The sequence below is a fragment of the Dasypus novemcinctus genome, chromosome 5 (genome assembly GCF_030445035.2).
Source record: "Dasypus novemcinctus isolate mDasNov1 chromosome 5, mDasNov1.1.hap2, whole genome shotgun sequence".
Lineage (NCBI taxonomy): Eukaryota > Metazoa > Chordata > Mammalia > Cingulata > Dasypodidae > Dasypus > Dasypus novemcinctus.
Genome location: NC_080677.1, coordinates 121,434,249 through 121,457,598, shown reverse-complemented (window position 1 = coordinate 121,457,598; position 23,350 = coordinate 121,434,249). Strand labels below are relative to the sequence as shown.

Below are 23,350 nucleotides of genomic sequence, written 5' to 3'. Positions count from 1 at the left end.
ACTTTCCCCATATCAGCAATAAGGCTTTTTCACTTTCTTATCATTCGGGTACTCACTGCAGTAGCACTTTTAATTTCCCAAAAGAACTTTTCCTTTGCATTCACAACTTAGCTAACTGGCAAAAGAAGCCTAGCTTTCAGCCTATCTCAGCTTTTAACATGCCTTCCTCACTAAGTTTAATTATTTCTAGCTTTTGATTTAAAGTTAAGAAACACATGACACTTACTTTCACTTGAATACTTTGAGGCCATTGTAGGGTTATTTATTGGCCTAATTTCAATAGTGTGGTGTCTTAGAGAATAGGGAGGCCTAAAGAGAGGGAGAAAAATGGGGGTTGAACAGTCAGAATACACAACATTTATTAAGTTCGCTGCTTATCATGGATGCAGCTTATGGTGTCCCAAAACAATTCTAATAGTAAAATCAAAGAGCACTTATCACAGATCACCATAACAGATATAATAATAATGAAAAAGTTTGGATTATTGTGAGGACTACCAAAATGTGACACAGAGCAATGAAGTGAGCACACGTTTCTGAAAAAATGATGCCAATACACTTGCCCAACATAGGACTGCCACAAACTTTCAATTTGTAAAAAAACACAGTATTTGTAAAGTGCAATAAAGAGAAGCCCGATAATATGAAGCATGCTTGTATTTACTTTAACCCCATCCATATATTGATAATTCCAAAATGTTCATCTTAATACCAGACCACTCTTCTGAGTTCTATACTTCCATATCCATCTAGCTATATGACATCTTTACTTGGTTATATCAGACATCTCAAACTTAACATGCCCAAAAGAAAACTAAATTTATCCCTCAAAAAAGTATCCCTTTCACCTCAGTCTTCTCCATTTCAGCAAATAGCAGCAGCATCCATCCAGTTGCTTAAATTAGGCACTACCTAAGAATTAACCTGATCCTTCCTTTTCCCACACGCTCAATAGATAATTTTGTAACCCAGTGGTCTATAATGCCACTTGTATCATGTATGAAATTTCCATACAAGGATTACATTCCTGGGGTTTTTATTCTAGTTTTATTTGCTAATTCCTACATCAACAGTATATTTATTACTACAAATTTCTTTCTTTCTTTTAAATCTTGCCAACAGAGAAAGCCCTCTAGCTCCTTCAGAAATACACTAGCTGCTCTTGAACCATTGCTTGGTAATACAACCTCAGAATCAGCTTGTCAAGTTTACCAAAAAACCTTCTGGAAATTCAAATCAGGAATTGTTTTGAGTCCTTAACACCAATTTGAGGAGGACTAACATCTTCACAACAGTGATGCTTCCAACAAATAAGCCTGGGATATCAATGTGTTGTCTTTTTTTAATGTCTTTCAATACAAGCTTTATAATGTTCTACCTGTAGGCCAAACACTTATAGAATCCTTATATTTTTTATGCTTTATATGGCATCTTTGTAAAATTATATTTTCTTTGTTGTTTGCAATTAACTTTTGCATGTTGATCCTATTTCCAGCAACTCTTGTTATCTATAGATTCTTACTTTCTATGTAATCTCAGCATTTATGAATGACAACATTCTTCCTTTCCAATCCTAATACTTTTTTTTCTTTTCCTCTTCTTCTATGCTTGCTACAGCCTCAGTAATGCAGGCTGTTAGGTGAAAAGACATCCTTGCCTTGTTCCTGTTATGAAAGAAATGCTCCCCCCTCTACTCTTAAGACTGAAGCACAACTTTCACACATACCCTTTCTCATTTATTAAAATTTTTAAAATTAAGAATAAGTGATATATTAAATGATTTTTCTTCCTCTTTTGGAAACAACATAGGTATTACATTTATAGATTTTTAAAAATAATAATCTCCTTTTGTATTCCCAGGATAATCCAAATTTATTATGATGCCTTTTTTCATACATTACCATTTGCTAGTATTTTATTTCATAAATTTGCATTTGTGCTTCTGCTTTTTTTTACATTATCCTTTCCTGGTTGTGCTGTCACCATTATTTTAACTCTCAAGATTTGAGGCTGTCTCCAAATCATATTGCAAAGATTAATACATCAGGGAACCCCCTTTTTCTTGTGTAGTCCCTACTCACTGCTGTTTAGTTACTAGTTTGTGTCCTTTTCTTCCTGCAGGCACAATGATGTAATAAAAACTATGCTCTACTTAGATCTGGATATTTTGCAGTAGGAAGTACCCCCACCCTAGATCATTTAGTCTGCTCTACTGCCAGGGTAAGCAAAAGGGTGATACTTCTGTTCTTAACCTAAGTGCTCCTGTTTTTAATAGGGGACAATTAAGGGCCCTCACTAGAGACTATAAGCAAACTAAAAAGTATTTTATGATGAACTGTCACACTTTTTAAAGCTAACTGCTAAGGTTTTTTGTTCTTTTTATGCCCCAGCCCCAAATACACAAAACAAAGGTAAAAAGCCTGAAGGACTACGGGAACAGAAATAAGATTTTTCTTCTACTTATAGTGGAAGGTTATATAAAGGAAGAGATAAGAAGTAAAGAGTTGACCACATATAAGGAGCTCAAGGTTAAGAGTGTGTCAATTAGGAAGAACTAATTTTGACTGCACAAGACAAATGAGTGGCGTAAACAATGCAGATTTATTTGTGTCTCCCACAGAAGTCCAGAAGCTGGACTGTCCAGGTTTGGTATGATAGTTTCACAGTCATCACAGAGCCTGTTTCTTTCATCTTCATCCTGACATCGTCTCATGGTTTAAGCTGGCTAGTGGAGATTCGGCCCTCATGTCCATATTCCAAACAATAAAGAAAAAGCCAGAAGATGAGGGTCTGAAGCAGCAGAAAGGGTGAGCCTTCCAAGAGTTATCTCCCTTAAGGAGTTTTCCTGAAAGCACCACCAAATGACTTCAATTTATCGTTCACTGGCAACTCCTAATTGCAAAGGAGAATAGAATGTAGTCATTCAGCTGTGCACACTGTTGCCCCCAACAAAAAGGGGTTCTGTAACTATATGTTTCTTTTCAATATGGTTTTCCACAATGGAAAGCTGGAATCCTGGAAAGATTTGAAAATTATCTCACAAAACTTGTTTACAACGTGTTTGGCAGGAAAAAAAAAAAAGAAAGTCACTCTTGTCAAGATCTCTTCTGAGCTCCAAACTCATTTATCAATAGTCTGGGAATTTCAGTTAGGAAAAGTCTGAAATTAAACTACATTCCAAACTAAATTATCTCCCCCCCAAAATCCACTCCCATATCTGTGGTTCCTTAATCTCAGAAACAATTTATCGCTAGCTACACAGTTGCCCAGCCACCAATACCTTTTCATTCTCCACTAAATCCTGGGCAGGACCTAGCACAAAATCTGACACACAATTGGCACAAAACAATTGCTGAATTAACCAGAATCCCAAATACCCCTCATGATATCTCTGTCCCCATTCTACAAAGCTGACTTAATCACTTCTTTCTAGGTTTACTGCAATAGCTTCCAAACTGCATCCAAGCCAACCCTTTCTAACCATTCACCCTATTTTAATTATAAGATCCTTCATAGCAGAAGTCCTATTAAATTCATCCCTATACCCAGGGCCTATACAGGTACATGACATATAGCAGGTACCCAATTGACTTGAGTTAAAGGAGATACCAAGATTAATTATAAATAGTTGTGAAAGATTTTAAACATCAACCATAAAACACCACCAAAGTAGGATATGTGCATATTCTTACTCTAGGAGAGACAATGTTTGATAAAAGGGAAGTGAGAGAAACATGCTACGATAACCTTGTAGAGAAATTAACTGTGACTTATTTTCCTGTAAGATCATCACACTGAAAACTAGAAGAAAAAAACAAAGAGGTAAAAGTATTTTTCCCTCATACATTACATTCCTCCCAACCAGTATCTATTATTTATGAAACTCCCAGTGAGATTCGGATATACCCTGTAAGGTCTTTTTCAAATTTAGCAGCAGGTTATGGGTCCATAGGGGCTGTGAGAGTGAGAGTAGTGGAAAGCAAATGCAAACTTTACACACCTGAGTTCAAACTCCAGGTCTGCCTCTTACAAGCTGCATGACTTTGAAAGTTACTTAAACCTTTCTCAATTTCAGTTTCCTCACCTGTAAACTGGGGATAATAGCACCTTCTTAGGGTAATAAATTAGAGAACACATAAAAAGGACTTAGTTTAAGTGCCTGACACACCATAAGCATACAATATACATAAACCACTAATGTGATTATTGTTACAGCTTAAGAGAGTTCCCTACAATTCATTAACCTTGGCACTACTACTCATTTTCCACAATAATTTATTTGCTGTTATCCCACCAATCTTCATGGCATATAATGTAAACCCTAACAGAAAAACAAGTTAATTGATCCTGCCCTCATTTTCATGTCAATGCTTCAGTTTAATCCAACTGAACAACAAATATTTATAAAGTCCTATAACATCACTGTGTGAAGCTGAGGTGAATAAGGAAGGAAAGGGTAATTTAAGACAACTTTGCGTCAAGAAGGGAACAAAGGGAAACTACCATTAGTTTCTCCTAACTGCACTACAAAGGTAAGGTTGTAACCAAGTTGGAATGACAAGCATTTACCAAAGAATTATGTACTTCTATCCCCCAAACAGACATAGAAACGTGTCTTTGATGTCTTTGCACTATTACTGAATATTCCAGGGTTTCGAGAAATGGATGACTCTTCGAGAACTACAGTATTTGTAGCAAACAGTGACTCTAATATGGGTTGGTCCTGAAAGTCTGTCATTCTGAGTGGTGTATTTGTAGTAAGAGGTAAACAAAATGCCCAAGCATGAGATCCTAAGATGCAGATGACTGGAAAAAAATACACAAAAGATTAGCTTAATCACTTTCAATACATGAGGGAGTACTGGCTGAAGATTAATGAGCAGAGTACGCCTGGCTTAGAAATAATGGAACGATTTTTTCCCCAAAATGAAAACAGCTTTATTCATTTTTTATTATAAAAGTAATACATGTTTAATGCTAAGAAAAAAGTAAAATATACAGAAGTGTAAATAATTAAGGTGTATCATCGATAATCGCACTATCTAGAAATAATCACAGCATTTTGAGATTTATCCTTCTTACATACTTTTCTAAGCATATACTTATATCACTTCATTTTCGAAAACGAGATGACACCACACATGCTATTAAATATTTTTCTATTTTTCTATCATACTCATTTTGCCATTTAACATGGACACTCCAAATCAAAATCATAGGGCAGTTTTTTCAAGGTTTGTTCCCTGATACCACAACATAAAAAAGGGAAGTATAGAATGGAATACTTGAGACTAGAAAACCCCTACAGTCTCTCACTGTTGTCAAATTCCACAAGTCTACTTTGTGCCTAGATCAGCTTGGGAGCAGTAGAAAGATTTCACTAAATGGAACTGCCTAGGAGAGGAGGGCAGAGTTTATGCTGGGTTTGACCTGAGTTTGAGCCACTAGGTCTGCCAATACCATATACACACTGAAGAGTCAATACTTATGTAATGTTCTCTAAGCCTTATAGCCTTTCATGGATGTAGAAATAAAAGGCAACATCCAATGGGAGAATTTGGAGAAGAGATCCTTGGCTTACGTGATTCTGCAGGACTCAGTTTTCTGGACCTGTACCCTGGACTCAGAAATTATTTGGGGTTTGTCATTATGTTTTGTTCACCATCTCATTTTCCCAAAGCTCAAATTTATCACACTGTTTAAACAGGATACTAGTCTCCATAATTTCTTACAACTTTTAGAAAGTATAAAAGCAGCTTTGCTGAAGGAAGAAATAAAGAGTTACCCAAAAGATACATTTTATTAAGTTTGCCCAAAAGACAAATTTTATCAACTTTACAATTTTTGCTTAAGGTACAGAATATGGCATAATGGAGTGCAGACTATATCACCAGGCAGTTTTATTGTGTGAATTTAGAAAGCAGAATTAATATGCTGCTATAATCAAGCCTGCTGCTATAATCAAGGGGGGGAGTTGGCTGAAAATAGGAAGCTGCAATTTTCTACCGTTCCTGGGCAAGGAGAGGATAAAGTTAAGAAGCCCCACTTTTCCTTAACGAAACTGCACTGTAAGTACTTAAAACTGCTCAAGGGTGCAAGAAATACCTTAAAAAATAAATAAGAGAATAGGGGCTTATTAAGACAGAGAATAGTGGAACAGAACCCCCAGTGTTATCACCTAGAGATGAACTATTTCATTCCTAGCTATAATTCAGTCTTTACTGCTGGTAAACTGTTTCATAAATGCTGCTAACGAAATTGTCTAAAAACACAAAATGTTTAGAAAATAGATTAGTCTTGAAATCTTTTAAGTTAGACACTAACCACTATTCAGCAACCCCTTCAATTTGGGCTTAATTTTAATATCCCATTGGGATCATTCACCTGTCAACATTTATTGAGTGTCTTTTCTGTGCCATGCACTGGCTAGGGTGCCAAGGACACAGAGAAGATGCAATCCCCACCTTTAGTCTAATAAAGCAAACAAAAAAAGCAAAGTTTCCACAGTGGCATTACTAACTGCCTGACATACAGTAGTACTCAATAAATACTGAATGCTTGAATGAATATACCATAAGACAAGTATGCAAAAAACCCAAGGTGCCTTTCAAAGAATATTTCTCTTTTATGACAGATGGGTGAACCTAAAAGTTCACTCTTTTGCAGATTTGTACTTAGAAACCATTCCTTAAAGAATAACAAATACCATAATAGATATGCACTACCAATGTTTATATACCAAATTGGGGGGGGGGGAAGGTAGCAATAATCAGGGAAAATATTATCAGTCATTTTATGTAAAAGAATACTTTAATTCTTGTCCATAGAAATTATAAAGACTATACATGATTTGGAAATGAGACTGTACCAATCAACAGCCAAAGAAGAATCATCCATTCTATGCCTTCTCTTTTATCTGATCACTCAAAAATATGATGTTATCTGTAAAGAAGCCAAAGTATAAATATTATTTTCAGAACTTTTTCTCCATTTCGTTTACGCTTTCTTCTGTAATACAAACATATTATAATGCTAATCACCAAATGGATTTTACAGAAACAAATTCTAAAAATATTAAATAACTCTTGTTATGTTCATGAGAGATTATATATGGTAGGCAAAAACAGAACTAAAAGTTGGGCTACAGCTGTTTGGCTGACAATTCAGACCTTATTAGAAGAGGTGGGATATTTCTTACTTTCCCTAAGAAAGTTAAGATAAAGTCTTCTCTGCAACACCTTCCTGGAAAAGAACTTGTCACAAATTTGGATGCTTGTAATGCTCAAATAGAGGACATTATACTAGGCAGCACACCCTCACATAGAAGAGGCCAAAACACATCACTCCACACTCCAGAGATATGGATAACATATGGCCATGTTATCAATGACAATCTATTTCATTTATGTATTTACATAAGTTTAAAAACTTGTAAAGAAAAAATTTTACTTTTAGATTTTAAAAGAGTGACTATTATATACTTCCTCTTGGGAAAATTCTTACCAATCAATATTATAAAACAAGCATCTTCATCCTAGAACATCATACACACTCTTAAAAATGTTGTCCCAGAGGGAGTTCAGTTGAGGATGAGCAAAGGAAGAGTATTTCCTATATATTATATCTCCAAAAGATCTAGATTCTTATAACTTTAAAATTATTCAAAAAGTGATTATTATATAATTACTGAATACCAAAAAGAATATTTTGGTATAGAAAAGTTACTTCAGAAAAGATTAAGCGGGCATCACTAGGTAGCATAGCAAGAGTGCCATCTACTGGTGGATGCTTTTAATTTACAGATATGATCCCTAGAAAAAAAATTAAGGCCTAGAAAATAGGTCAACAAAATTAAACTCTATTTTCTTCAATTCAAATGCTACTGAAGATCTATTCATTTTTAAACCTATAGTAATTGCTTGATCACCTATGCATGAAAACCTGTGACAGGAAAAAATCAAAATGGCAGATAATCTGAAATGTGTCTTTTAGGCTTGGTTCTTAACAACCAACTCCAAACTCGGCCAACACGTTTGGTTTATAGTGAAACATGACAGTGTTAAATGCTTTATATACAAATGAATAACCAATACAGATCTGGAAACCACTATTTTATTGGAAAACTTGATTTTCCACAGCTGAAATCACATCTGTAGTTCTTTACCTAGAGGTCTAGAAAAAACTTTTGAACAAGTAGACATAGGATTCAAAGGAAGAATAGGGTGAAAAGCAAATGACATATTTTAAAGACACTCAAGAATTACAAAAGCAAAATTGTCAGAAAGAATCTAGTCTAAGGTCTAATAAGGGAGATACCTATGTTAGTTTCAATATTCTTTCAAAGAAACCTAACAGTAAGAAAATATATTTTAATATTTATCTATAACAAATTATAATTTATCAATTCAGTATAGTAGTTAAACTCTAGAGAAAGAAAAGAGAATGATAAAGAATCAACAAATTTTTAAAAGAAATTTTGCAAATAAACCAAAATAATGTAATGTATGAACTTGCATTTATGAAGCAATCAAGGAAGTTTGAACACTGATATCAGGCAAACAGTTAATGATAATTCCTTAATATTACATGTGATAAGAGAATTGTAGTTATGCATTGTAACTCTGAGATATTTACTGAAATATTTATAGATGAAATAATATAATGCGTCAAATAACATACTGCTTCAAAATATTCCAAGTAGAAGAGTGGGGACATAAATGAAATAGTATTGCCCATCAAGTGATAACTGAAGCTAAATCATGGAAGATAATTTTATTATTTTCTCTCTTTTTGTATGTTTGACATTTTCCATAATAAAAAAGTAGCTTTTGAATGATATATCACTACCCAATTTGGGCGGCATATCTCTGAAGTTTATATACACTGAGACATTGCTAAAATAAATTTTCTTCTACTCCCCATATACTTATTTATAAAATCAAGTTCTCTCACTATTTATACCATAAAAACTAACAAATCAAAGAAAAGAATTGAGCCTTAACACTGTCTTATTCTAGTAATTTATCCAAGAAGTGAAATAGGTATCATCCATCTCATTAAGATACATTTCCAGTAAAATTTTGTTTTTTATCCTTTATATCAAAATATTTAATATATTGCTTTGGTCAACTGTGCACCAAAAACAATAATAATGATAACCCAATCAAAGATAAAAATAATATTTAGAGTCATACTGTCATAGGAATTTTTTTATTATATTTTAAAATTTCTGTTTATGTCTGCATTTTTGTTATGGATAAATATAATAGCATGAATAATAAAAGACTCCCAACTATACAATATATTATATTAATGCAGATTTGTGAGGAGCAACTTGAATGGAAAAACAAGTTATAAGAAAAATGAATATCCAAACGTTAAAAAAAGGATTCATATATTCATAAATTCTTTAAAAGATGATGGTATCCAATCATAAAGATATTTAGATCCCATTAATACATTTCAGAGTGATATTATACTTTTATATTGAAAAATGTTTTAATTATCAACTTAAAGATGTCCAAAGTAATATAATGTTTTCAAAACTATTATAGAATTTTCAGAAAGATTTGAAAATTCTGCTCTAAGGGATATCTTCTTAACTTTCTTTAAGCTTTACATATCCATCTTTTCTAGGTAGTTTTGCTTTTTGTTTACAGAGAACTATAGAAATTACCCCACACACATACACACACACACAATCAGCACGTTAAGTACCAAAGAGGTTCTGAATAAACAGGTGCAGATTTCTAATGTCTCATCATTAGTGTAATTCTACAGGAATAGATAAATATAGAAATTCTTAGCAAACCCAAAAACCAAGCTGATAGAATTCTTCTGGTTAGATGCCTTCCAACCTCATAAATATTGGTATGCACAGCCCCAGTTAAAGTCACTTACAATGCAGCCAAGTTTTTAAAGAAAAGAAGAAAAGATCAGCCATCATCACAAGCTCCTTACCAACTATGATTGTTGTTGCCTGTCGTCTCACATTATTTTTATCCGTGTATTCACCATAGTCTACTTTTCCTTCCACATAAATTCGAGACCTGACATAAACAAAATTTAGTTTTTAATCTGGGAATTCTAATATACTTTACAAAAACATCAGGGGAGATGATGAGTAAGGATGAAATACATAATCACACAGAACCATATCTTTGCTCCCACTTCTTAAAGAATTAATGTATAGAAAATGTAAAAACAGACTTGACACATGTATGTAAAAAGGACAATATTTTCATCCCTGAGCTGGCTGTGGTCCTTATGTGGTCCTTATGTGAGTTAAAAAAAAAAAAAACCACCTTAAGACAATGAAGATGGAACCTAATAGTCAATCTAGCAGCAATCTTTAAACATCTAGGAATAATTTCCAGTGAATCATTTTCCTTCGATTTTTTTGGACACCGTAATAGACTTATTGGCTTTTGCTAATTGATTTCTTTTTACAGTGAGGTTCATGGCCTTATTTTCAAGGAACTGAGATTATGAGAATTCAAAATACAGGTTTTAAGCTTCATCTATCACTCAGAGTGAATTCCTATCTGCACTATATGGAACTAGAAGACAACCATAAATATGATTTGAGGGGGTAAAAATGACTATAATGGTACCAGTTTCAACAAAGGCAAAAAAAAATACAATACAGAAAGTGGACAAAACCATTGGAATGATTAGGTGCCAAAGGAAACATACACACACAATTCATCAATGAGTACATCAACTTGTACATAAACATTGTCCTTGAAATATCCTACATGTGTCTGTGAGTACACACAAATATATACACAGGTACATACAAATAAAGGGCAATGCAAAAAGAAAAAGTATACAACAATTGAAGGCAAATAGAAAGTTTAGTCACTGCTAAAATTATTTTTCACAAGATATTTTGATTATTTTTTTACAAAACAAGTATATAAGCATATAAATTATGAATTAAATACACTCTTTTGTCCTTCTGAGGGTTTGGAAAAGACACTTTTTATACGTCATCAATCTAAGCATGCCAACTAGGAAACATTAAATCTAAAGAAAATTACCAAGCATATAATGTGAATATTACCAAAATAACTCGATGTGTTAAGGCTTCAAACATACCAGATCCTCTGCTAAAGACATCATGTGGATGCCAAGAGGCAAGACACCCACCCTCAGGATTCCTAGCAATGGTGGCATGGGAGCTCCAAAACAGCACATATGCTTACCATGGCAGTTTAAGATTATTTTTGTGAATCCCAAAAAAGAGAAAGATTATGTTTTTAAACTTGCCTGTTCCTCTGGGTGTGATACCCTTTGATTGTATTAAATTCAGGTTTTATGGTTACTTAATAAAGTCAATTTAGGGCCTTTAATTTGACCACGTCAGTAGAACGTGACTCAGGGTTGAGTCCCCGCCCCATTGGTGGGCTGATATAAACAGACACTCAAGAAGACACACGGAAAGAGAGAGAGCCCCAAAGATGCCAGAGGAGAGAACTTTGTCATGTAACAGAAAGGAGAAGACTCAAACAGTTAAAACCCAAGGAGAGATGAGCCATTCACCTGATACTCTGCAGATGAAGAGAAGAGAACAGCTGAGAATGCCCAGAAAGAAATGAGCCCAATGCCAGCCTACGGTTGAGATGGAAAGAAACTGGGACCAAGGAGCCTTAAGAGGAAGAAGGAAGGAGAGACCAGGCAGAGATTGGCTGCCACCTTGCTTCAACACTTGGCAGATGACTTCGGTGAGAAAGTACCTCTTATGGTACTTTGAATTGGACTCTTTAGGCCTTGTAACTCTAAGCTTTACCCCCAAAAAATACCCATTATAAAAGCCAACAGATTTCTGGGACCCCCTTTGGCAGACTAATATGTTTACTCATCAGTACCCCTTTGGTCGTCTAATACATTTTCTCAAATGGTACTTAATCATTTTGCCTTCTCTTCTGCCTCATTTGATTCCATTTATATATACACTTATTTGCACGAAATTTATAAGTTCTTAGAAGGCTATGGAAACATTTTACACACCGATGAATTAGTCAGCACATGGTAGTGTGCCTTGTATATAGCATTAAGCACTTAATTAAATATCTCTTGAATATAGAACCAGTAGTACTCAAAGGTAAAGGAGTCCCACATTCCTTGACATGAGAACATTTGTTATCAGTTCTTTAAAACATTCACCTTCAGATCCTTCCTTCCTCAACTTACCCCTTTTTCACATATTGATATGCTACATCTCTGAGGCCTGGCCGGAATACTGATATTCTGTGCCATGTTGTTTTTTGACTAACATCACCTAAATCACAAGAAAAGGAAACATCGTTACAAATGCCAGCAATCAAAACAAATGCCAAAGACTACATGCCTAGCAAAGCCAGTGCCACAATTTCTAAGAAAACAGTACAGAATAAAAGACCCTTTCTAAAAGAACAGCTTATCTCTGATTAGACAATTTACAAAAAATGCTCATTTATCACTGATAAAATTAAAATCTCAGTCTTTAACACTCACCCATTTGGTAATCTTCACTTTCCCCTGATCGCCACATCTCATTTGTTGCTAGAGAAAATATTGTGACTGGATTTTTTCCTTCCACCTGTCTCATGACAGGATCCTGACCCACTCGCCCAAGTAACTGCACACGATTTAGAGCTGAAATGTAATGTGGAGATAAAACAAAGTTAAGAGCCCAAAATCTGAGATTTTGAAAAACATGCAAAAGAAGAATAACTACAAATACCACTCCAATATTAATTTCTGCATTAAGCAAAACCAAAGTTCTGACATACCAGAAAATAAGTTAAAAGGTTAGGATAAAAGGAGGCTGGGAGGGAAAGGGAATGTTGGCAAGAAATTATTCATAAGAAAGCAGTCCCACAAAAAAAATCTGTAAGTATTTTATCTTAAATTCTATTTTAAAATACTTAGAAAAAACAAAAACAAAAAACCTGTGTGGTTAAAAGAACAAATCTGAGAGGGGATATGGCTCAAGAGGGTGAATGCCTGCTTCCCACATGAGAGGTACCAGGTTCCATTCCCGGTGCTCCTTTAAAAAAAAAAAAAAACCAACAAAAATCCCAACTCAGTGTAGCCTATGTGGTTCAGTAGTTGAGCATGGACTTCCTATAAAAGGTCCAGGTTCAATCCCAGCCCCAGTACCTCAAAAAAACAAACAAACAAAGCAAAGCAAAACAAAACAAAAGAAGTAAGGGTTATAGTCACTGGCTTCTGGCACCCTCTCCCCCCATATTTCTAAGTGGATTTCAGTAAACAATAAAAATCATATATAATAATAATTTTTAAAATAGAACAAATCTGAAAACTGAAAATCTTTATAATTACAAAGGATAATTTCTGTGTGAAACAGCTTTCACAAACTTTCACTATCTTGGCCCAATAGAATATAACCTTAGAAAACTTAGATAACCAAATAGGATTCAAGGGATTTTTTTTTTTTTTTTTTTTTTTTGAGGTACCCCGGGCTGGGGACTGAATCTGGGACCTTGTATGTGAAAGGCTGGCACTCTACCACTAAGCTACACTGGCTCCCCTGAGTTGGTTTTGTCTCTGTTTTGTTTTATTGTTTGTTTTTAGGAAGTACCAGAGATCAAACCCAAACTTCATATGTGGGAAGCAGGCACTCAACCTCTTAGCTACATTCTCTCCCTCCAGGGATTTCTTATGGTAGAAAAGTGACAAGCAGAGTAACAACTGAAAAAGAAACAAGGGTCCAATTTATACCAGCTTCCTACAACCTGAATAACAGATTATAACCCAATAACCCAATAAGTATACTTTTTCTGTGTCACATTTGAGAATATTACCATATTACTATAAATAACATATTTTAAACTTGGAAATTTTTCAAGCTACTTACATCTTTCAAGAACCAAACTGCTAGCAACTTCGGACTCATGTCTTACAAACTGATGAAGTACCTAAAGTGGAACAAATGGCTTTAATCTTTTATGAACTCACATGGAGTCACCAGTAACCCCTATAGCAAACATTCACAAGAGAAGAGATGCTTTTTCCATGTTCTCCCAACATATAGCACCAGAAAGACCAATCATCAAAAACCCAAAAGTACAAAGGAGGAGGTACCAGAGAGCATGCCTCAAAAAGTTAATTTATAGACTCTTCTATTTCCTTTGTGGCAATCTTCCTGATTATAGTTCTTTTGTGTTTGCATACAAAAGGTGAAATCAAAATGGTAACACACTGTAGAGAGGACAGTAATTGGAAACCCAACCTATACCAAGAACCACTGCTAAGTAGAAAAAAAATCAGCTTTCATTAACAGGAAACACACAAGGAAGTAAAAGGTGTGTATATGTGTGTAATAAAACAGATCTTTTATTTTTTTGAACTGTAAATAATGGCATTATCATTACTATATTTTGGTTTTAGTAGACTTTAGAAATCAGTTAACCTATATTTAACTCAAGCACATACAGATTTAGTCAGTCATTAAACCGAAGGAGACTGGAAAGAAATCAGTGCTTTATAATTAGTATCTTAATAAACAGATTCACTAGCAACATAAAGAGCAATCAGGATGTGATGAAATAAAGACAATGTTGATTCTAAAGCTTCACTCTCAGGCATAAAGGATAGTTTGGTGAACGATGCAGTTAAACTCCAATGAAACAACGCATTCCTTAAACACATTACATCAATTACTTTCAATATAGCAATAGATACAAATAACAAAGTCAGATTCCCTATGGATAAAACTTATAGAAACTATAAAACTGCTCTCCTTTTATTATATCTTCAGAACTCAGAAGGAATTAGGAGATTCCACAAATATGGTTGGCCTAAAGTGACCCATTAAAAAATGAGCAGAAGGATGACAGATACAAGGCTATTTAAAGAATTAAATGGCTTATGTAGTAGGCTAGCTCAGTGTGAGTTCTATAAATATTTGTTAAAATTCATGCTTTCAGCAGACCCTATGTGACAGTTTGAATTTGAGAATAAAAAAAAAAAACCTGTCTTTGAACTAATCCATTCCCATGGGTATGAGACCCTCTGACTGCATTAGACTCAGTTAAGAGATCTTCATCAGATTGCTTTTGAGGAGTTGACTCAGACTGGGTCTCTGCCTTCTTACTGGGGTCTCACATAAACAGAGATACAGAGAAGAGACACAAAGAAATAAGAGCTGACATTTTGACCCTGCCATGTGAGAGAGGACTCAAGGATCCCTAGCAGCCAAAGCTGAAGCACAAAGCCTCCAAGACTCTGGATCCACAGAGCAGCTCAAGGTTAAAGAGACACTCATATGCCTGAGAGCCTACAGCTGAACTCCAGGAGATGGTGAGCCTTGAGGGGAAGGCAGAGACCTCAGAAGAGATCAGCTACCATCTTGCCTCACTTCGTAACAGGATGCCAGGATCACTGGTAGCTGACTTCAGTGAGAAAGCATCTCTAACGGTGTCTTGACTTGGACATTTCTCAGAACTATAAGCTTTTTACCATAATCAATCTCCCATTATAAAAGCCAACCCATTTCTGATAATTTTGCACTGGTAACCTTTGGCAAACTAAGACATCATGGAAAACTAATCCATAATAAATAAATTTGGTTCTCTGATAAAGTACAAAGAAAGGTTGTCAGAGAAGGGTAGTCAGTGCCACATAATATCTGTGCTTAATGATAACAGTTATCATTACTAAATACCAGTTAAGTGCTTGACCTATTATCAGTTAATCCTAAAAATAAATTTATAAACAAAGTAAATTATCCCCGTTTTGGAGGTAAGGACACTGAAGGTCAGAGAGATTGAGTAATTTGCCCAAGATTTTGCCACAAATAAGGGGCAAGGTCATGACTAGGCCCCAGGGATATCTTGACACCAAAGCTGTTGATTTTCCCACTGCCCTATAAAGCTCCTTAAAAACATTCCGAACAAGGACTACAACCAAGATCTGAGTACACATCACTAGGCATTACCACTGGATTCAGAATTACAAGAGCTAGTCACAATAGCAGGCGCATGTTTAATGTGGGAGTACTGTTAATATAAAAAGCAAAAGCCCAATAATCAAACGTACACCTGGAGTGTTGTTGGCTATTGAATCCTTTCCCTAAGATTTGCAGCAGAGGGTGGGTAAGAAAATAAAGATATGGGTTACAACATACTACAAAATCTAACTGCTAACTAATAGCTTTGTCACAATTGTAGAAAAGTACTAAATTTGAGTGCTCAGGTGAGCCAAAGCTTATATATCATATAGGACAACAATACATCTCACACAAAAATCAAGACCTGGAGGAGAAGCAGAAATAAGGAAAGGATTATTTAACTTGGGAATTTTTTAAATTACCCTGTTATATTTTATTTAAAAGATTATTTACTACAGTACACAGTAGTAACTTTTCCATACCTCATATTTCAAAACAAAAAAAGTATGTTAAAAAGTTATGTACAGAATAAACTGTGGACACAAGAATAGAGTGTCAATCTATAATGGGAAGGGAGTCATGAGCAACGATTTCACAGAGGAATTGATTCTTGGTTAGTCTTAACAGAATGGGAAATGGGAAAGAGATGTCAAAATGTGTTTAGAACAAATGTACATTAATGTTACAAGAGGTTAATACCAAAGTGCTATTTAGGCAAAAATACAACTGAAATAAACCATGGACAGACAGTAGTGTATAGTAATATATTACTACTCTTTCATCAATGGTGGGGAAAAAAAAGGTAACATGCCAGGGGAAAGAAAACTAGAAATAAAATACTACATATTGTTTGACTCCATCTATTAAAAATGTAAATACAAATTAGAGAGCGAAGTAGATTAAGAATTATGTAAGGCAGGGGAAGGACTGAGAGATGACTACTAAGGGGTAAGGTTTTTTGTGCATGTTCCTTTTGTCTGCTTGTTCTTGTTTTTTATTTTTTTCTTTGGAGTAATGGAAATAAATATTGATTTAAGTGATGATTGCACAATTCTGTTATTATACCAAATGCCACTGATTGTACACTTTAGATGAACTGTATGGTATGTGAATGTTTCAATAAAATTGATTAAAAAAAAAAAAGGTGGGTAGAAGCTAAAGGAGTTGATGCCCAAATGTAGTAAGTGAAGAAAAAGAGTAGCCTAGGATGATTCAAGGCTGGCTAGGGTGACTGAATAAATAAGCAGCCAGATGGGGGGGAATGAAAAGAAATTCCTTTTTGGACATACTGAATCTATGGTGATGACTGACTTCAGCTGCTCTCCTGAAAGTAGGAAGATGAGGGGTGGAATGGAGTGGCATAGGGGGTACAGCTGAGGAAGCCCACGCTCCCTATAGAAAAAAGACCTTAAGGGCTCTCTAATCTAAATCCAAGTAACACACATCTTTTAAAAAGTAATGACTCCTATTATATATGTGAACAAACTTTAAGCGTTTTTGTGTGTTTTTAAAGAACATTATTTACACAGGCAAAATCCATTCCCAACCTCACATGTCAAATTAATACACATCAAGTGGGTGGGTATGCTCAAAGGTCTTTTGCACCTGCAGAATAATCCTGAAGAAATCACTATAATCGATAATAACAGATCCCAGCACTAACATGGAAACGTGACTACCTGTAATACAGGTCTTCGAAACATGGCTTCTATATTTTCTTTTCTTACAATTTACAAGTTTCCTGAAGGGGAAAAAAAAAAGTCAAATTAAAAAAGCAAGAGTACAAGTTTACTAGTCCTAAATTCCTGGTTTTTATGCGGTTAAACACGAAACCATCAACATCCTTGCACCTTTGACGAGAACCCCCTCCCCCTCCAGAAAAAAATAAACTCTCACTTGTACACTATTTTGTGAGAATTTAGATCCCATTTAGCTCCCTACTCCTCCAACCCATGGAAACAATTGAGTCAGATATTCCCACTGCTAATCCATGTCTTCTCAACTTTCATTATAATGCGAGCCCCCTTTGGACAGAGATTTTGTCTGCTTTATTCCGTGTCATATCCCAAGCTCCTACAACAGTTTCAAACACTTACGAAACGCTCAATATCTGACATTTGTTCCTGCAAAAATGACTACTTCTAACTCGTTAGCAAATACCAATGAAGTGGCGCTTCCAGCCAACAACTCAAGGAGGGTGGGAGGTAGAGGGAAATGCGTAGTCCTCCGCACGAGTGAAGACAGACCAGCCAGCCACAGACACCACAAAACCTCGCGACCGACACATGCCTGTACGCACTCACCGCAGACTCGCGCCCTTCCGTCCAGCCTCACCTCACGCTCGGGCGGAATAGTCACCAGGCCAGGAAATAGTTCCGGGTGCACCAACAAGGCAGGACTCGCGCAAGGAAGTACGCGGCGTGCATCGTAGAGAAGCTTCCGGGCAGTACCATGGGAAACACGTTCCTTTAACTCAGGAGTTCCGGGAACTGATGGGTATTCGCCGCTAGGTGGTAAATTGATGTGGTTTCAAGTTATAAAGCAAATGAAATTATTTGATGAGGTTCCTAGCCTGGCGCTAGGAGTGAGATAGGCGAAACAAAGGATAGCTCCGCACCTGGGGAAAACCTGAGTGGTCCAGGCTTCCAAAACCGTTAAGAAAACTAGAAAAAGAACTGGGAGTCCCGAAAGGGCTAGGAGTGCAAAATTTAAAGGAATTTTAATGCAATATTTTTTTAAAAGTCAAAATTCAGAGCGGATGTAGCTCAGGGATGAGCTCCTGCTGCGCATGTTCGAGGTTCCGGGTTCAGTCTCAGATACCTCTTAAAAATTAAAATTAAAATCAAAATTAATGCCAAAAAATTTATTAAAATTTTAAATAAAAACTGGGTAGGTGCCTCGTTGGCACCTGAGACACAATGACAAATGTGCCTCCATATATACATGTTTTTATTACTTTTAAATGATTTTTAACATTAATTGAAACATTAAAATTTTGGAAAGGAGATGTATTAAAACATGTTAAGTTTAATATTTTATTTATACCCAAAATAGAATTTATTAATATTATTTTGCTACTATAATCCAAATTCACTTATGAATAACATTTTCAAAATATATTTACTTGTTTCCAATTAAGAGAATTGCCATGCCTGACAAATATTTTTGTCCAAGTAATGATCTTAATTTTTAATTAACTTCAGTATACTAATCTTGTCTTTAAAATTTTAACCACTTTCAAACATACAATTCAGTGGTATTAATTACATTCATAATGTTTTGCTACTATTACCATCACCCATCACCAGATCTACAATACAGTGCAAGCATGTATTTTGTTTTATTTTTTTATTTCACTTAACATAATGTTTTTTAATGCAAATGAAGAATTATTCTGTAACATTTTTCTCTGTCCATATCATTTTAAAAATCAGTTATACAGGTGAATAATAATACAATATATTTGTATTTATATTTTGTAAAAACTCTCTTATATAGGCAATGTCACTCATATTTGTGTTTGGCATGAAGTTTTACTGTCATGTGCAGTCCCATGTTACAGTTTCTAGCTTTCCTTTTAGTGATATCCAGGACCTTAGACATTCCCTTTCCACCACTGTCCTAACCATACAATAGCACTACTAGTTTCAAATACAATGATGTCCTTTCCCCATCTCTATTCATTACCAAAGATTTGCAAAAAAACTTTTTACCAATTATGCACAGGTTAAACCTCAGCTTTCCATTCTCTAACTTCAGTCTTTTTTATGGTGACTTATATTCTAATTATTAACATGAGTTTACAAAATATATTTAATTCTTAATACTATTAGCATAATGTTTCATGGTACACTCATGTTTCAGTTCTCATTGGAACTATTTTTTTTACAGCTGCATATTATTCTATTATATCTATATACCATTTTGGTTTTGTTTTTTTTTTTCAAATTCTACTCAATTTATTCATTTTTTTAAAAATATTACATTCAAAAAATATGAAGTCCCCATTCACCCCCACCGCCCCCACCCCACCACTCCCCCCACAGTAACACTCTCCCCCATCATCATGACACATCCATTGCATCTGGTGAGTACATCTCTGGGTATCGCTGCACCCCATGTCCCGTGTTCCACACCATAGCCCACACTCTCCCACGTTCCATCCAGTGGGCCATGGGAGGACATACAATGTCCAGCAATTGTCCCTGCAGCACCACCCAGGACAACTCCAAGTCCCGAAAATGCCTCCACATCTTATCTCTTCCTCCCATTCCCCGCACCCAGCAGCCACCATGGCCACTTTTTCCACACCAATGCCACATTTTCTCGATTATTAACCACAATAGTTCATGAATAGGATATCATTAAGTCCACTCTGATCCTTACTGTATTCCTCCTTCCTGTGGACCTTGGCTTGGTTGTGTCCATTCCACATCTATGTCAAGAGGGGGTTTAGATTCCACATGGATACTGGATGCAATCCTCCTGCTTTCAGTTGTAGGCACTCTAGGCTCCATGGTGTGGTGGTTGACATTCTTCAATTCCATGTTAGCTTCCCACCAAATCGATGTCCAGACACCTCCTGCCCTGCAAAATCCCGAAACAGCCTGGTCCCGAAGAATTTCCAACGCTGCCCAGCCGATTCTTTGCAGGAGAGATTATCCAGTGCGCTCACTCAGCCACCGTCCTCCAAGCATGTATTTTAAAGTGGTTCAGAAGCAGTTTTACACTGGAGTTAATAGCTATAAAGCTATTTTTGTTGATTTTTGTTGAATTATAAAAAGCTAAAACTTTTATATAATCCGTGATTAAAATGATGATTCATCTAGAAATAAAAAAGCTTTATTGTTCAGGCTGAAATGTTGACATTTGTCTATTTTAGTATTTCTACAGTTCTAAGTGGCTTCTACAAATTGGTACATGTTAGAGGCCAGACCAATGAAGTACAATAGTATTTAATTATGTCTCAAGATAATCTGTTGACACCTTAATATCAGTATTTGCATTTAAGATACAGCTATAGAAAGGCAACTTATTTATTTCCTAAAGTTTATAAATTTAAATTCTTTTATGTTGCCAACCCAATGATGTTAATGAAATACTTCTGAAAGTTAGCTTCTGGGTTATATCATCATGTGGGTGCAGAAGCAATTTCTGACTGAGGATGGATCTTCTTGCTGAGGTAAGAGGTAGATTTCTAACTGAAATGGAAGGGATTAAATCCTTACAGCAGTGAATACCCAATCCCTCTCACAGTTAAGAATGTCTATGCAGATACATGTGGTTTTGGTGACTTCCTGCTGTTGTCAGTCCAGGAAAGAAGAAGGGAGAAAAAACAATAGTCTGGTACCAGGTCCTTTCAGGGCTAGGCTAGGCTTTGATGAAACAGCTGTGGACCCTAACAGTAGTAATTATCAGTGTCTGATAAATATAACCAAGGCAAGTATAACCAAAGACCTCTATTCTATACATTGCATACGTGTACTAATGATATGAGCTATGGGTGGGGGCTATGCATCTCTTCATGAATAACCTGGGCTGTGTGTGTCAAACAATAAAAAACTACAGCCCTGCCCTTCATAACCATGCCAAACACTCCAGTCCCAGAAAGCCAATTAAGTGATATAGGCTCTATAGACTTTGAATATTCAGGAAGGATGCAAACTGAATATGTTAATACAAGCCTACCTGGAATGTGGGAAATATGTGTTAACTCAAGCATATCTAGTACTCAGACAAAGCAGGAATCCGAAAATCTTATTTGGGGCTTGGGTTTTTGAACAGAGAAGCTCCCAAGCCCGGCCAATGGTAAATGATTTTTTCTTCCTTCCCAAAATTATTACTGAGTCCTGGCCTTCTATACACAATTACTGAATCTCTCTGTTTCTACAACACTAATACAGCTTTTTCTAAAAAAAAAAAAAAAAATATATATATATATATATATATATATATATGCAAGGGATATGTCCTGGTATATGTGTGGGGGAGGGTGGTGAACAAGCAAGAAACCAATTTTAAAACCTGGAATAAAGACGTTAAAGGGAAGCAGCCTTGGCCCAATGGATAGGGTGTCGGCCTACCACATGGGAGGTCTGCAGTTCAAACCCCAGACCTCCTGGCTCATGTGGAGCTGTCCCATGTGCAGTACTGATGTGCACAAGGAGTGCCGTGCCATGCAGGGGTGTCCGCCACGTAGGGGAGCCCCACACACAAGGAGTACACCCTGTAAGGAGAGCCACCCAGCACGAAAGAAAATGCAGCCTGCCCAAGAATGGTGCTGTACACATGGAGAGCTGACACAACAAGATGACACAACAAAAAGAAACACAGATTCCCGGTGCCGCTGATAAGGATAGAAGTGGTCACAGAAGAACACAGCAAATGGACACAGAGAGCAGACAGCTAGGGGGGTGGGGGGGAAGGGAGATAAATAAATAAATCTTTTTAAAAAATAAGTTAAAAAATGAAATGGGTTGTATATGGAAATCTAAACCCCACTTAATTGCTTAGGAATAATTGCTATTCCAAAACAAAGCAATTAGTGGTTTGAGGGGTATTCATTAAAAATCTTAATATGCTTTAAAAAATGAACTAAAAAGGAGAAAGAGCAGTGAAAAAGCCTACAGACCACTAAGGTTGCTGTCAATAATGGCACAAATACAAGTTATCAAATGCCTTCATGATCAACATTTTATAGCAGAACCTGACCGTTTTTCACTTTTCGGCCTTGATGCTTGGGCCTTGCAGCCAAGACCCATTACTACCATTGGAGAAAAACGGCGCACACTGAGACATGGAGATTGATATGACCACAGGCAGAGAAAGAATTTATTGAGCAGCTCTTCCAATGGAGGGGGTCTGAAGAACAGAGTTCAGCCCCCCCACCAGCATGGTGGGGGTCTGAAGAGAGACTTCAGCCCACTCCTGGAAGGGGGGGATTTGAATTTATACAGAACTTTCCCAGGGGGGAAATGATAGTTGGTGGGAGGGGGTTGAGGGTCCGACTGATGGGTGGGAACCAATAGGAAGCCTTACAGGTGAAAATTTTCTCTGATAGTATCTAGAGGATAATGGGTTAGGGAGTTATGGTTTCTTGGAATGCTGCTGGAGCAGATGTTTCTTTGATCTTTAGGGATTTTTATCTCCCTCTGATATGCAGGTAGGGAAGGTTTCCATTTCCCTTTACTCCCATCTGTATGTGGTTTCTTTGTTTAACATGTGGGGAAGTCATGCCCTTAAACACATAGGCTTATGGGGAATGGGTTTAGCCTTTCACCAGTGCATATCAGGAGAAACTGAGCTACAGCTTGTTTATTATTGCAAGCCTCTAACAACTACCAACCTACCCAGTTTTCTCACCCATCTACTTAAGAAATGTTTTCCAGCATATATTTATCATATTTTTAGTTAGTTCAGATCACAAAGAAGAGTGCTTCACCCATATCTGGC

At 36.1% G+C, this 23,350-nt stretch overlaps 1 protein-coding gene across 3 annotated transcripts; it reads right to left on the bottom strand.

Moving 5' to 3' along the window:
* Nucleotides 1–4,913: 4,913 nt before the first annotated feature.
* Nucleotides 4,914–18,307, bottom strand: SSBP1 (single stranded DNA binding protein 1). Of its 3 annotated transcripts, none has more exons than XM_004458476.5 (7): nucleotides 18,202–18,307; nucleotides 17,578–17,639; nucleotides 13,865–13,925; nucleotides 12,499–12,639; nucleotides 12,196–12,283; nucleotides 9,961–10,049; nucleotides 4,914–6,942 (listed from the first exon to the last, which is right to left on the bottom strand). In XM_004458476.5, exons 2-7 carry the CDS (start codon nucleotides 17,599–17,601, stop codon nucleotides 6,899–6,901), a joined length of 447 nt encoding a protein of 148 aa, XP_004458533.1. In that variant the 5' UTR covers nucleotides 17,602–17,639; nucleotides 18,202–18,307; the 3' UTR covers nucleotides 4,914–6,898. The 3 variants fall into 3 exon arrangements, with proteins under 3 accessions (XP_004458533.1, XP_012380598.1, XP_012380599.1); XM_012525144.4 differs by having other exon boundaries at nucleotides 18,233–18,298; XM_012525145.3 differs by having other exon boundaries at nucleotides 18,059–18,210.
* Nucleotides 18,308–23,350: the final 5,043 nt, after the last annotated feature.

What these genes read in the sequence shown, in the direction of transcription:
- SSBP1 (XM_004458476.5), bottom strand. Translation starts at nt 17,601, where the DNA reads ATGTTTCGAAGACCTGTATTACAG. An exon ending in CAGTTTGGTTCTTGAAAGAT is followed by an intron (nt 12,640 to 13,864) that starts GTAAGTAGCTTG and finishes ATTACATTTCAG; the next exon opens with CTCTAAATCGTGTGCAGTTA. An exon ending in AAGTGAAGATTACCAAATGG is followed by an intron (nt 12,284 to 12,498) that starts GTGAGTGTTAAA and finishes CTTGTGATTTAG; the next exon opens with GTGATGTTAGTCAAAAAACA.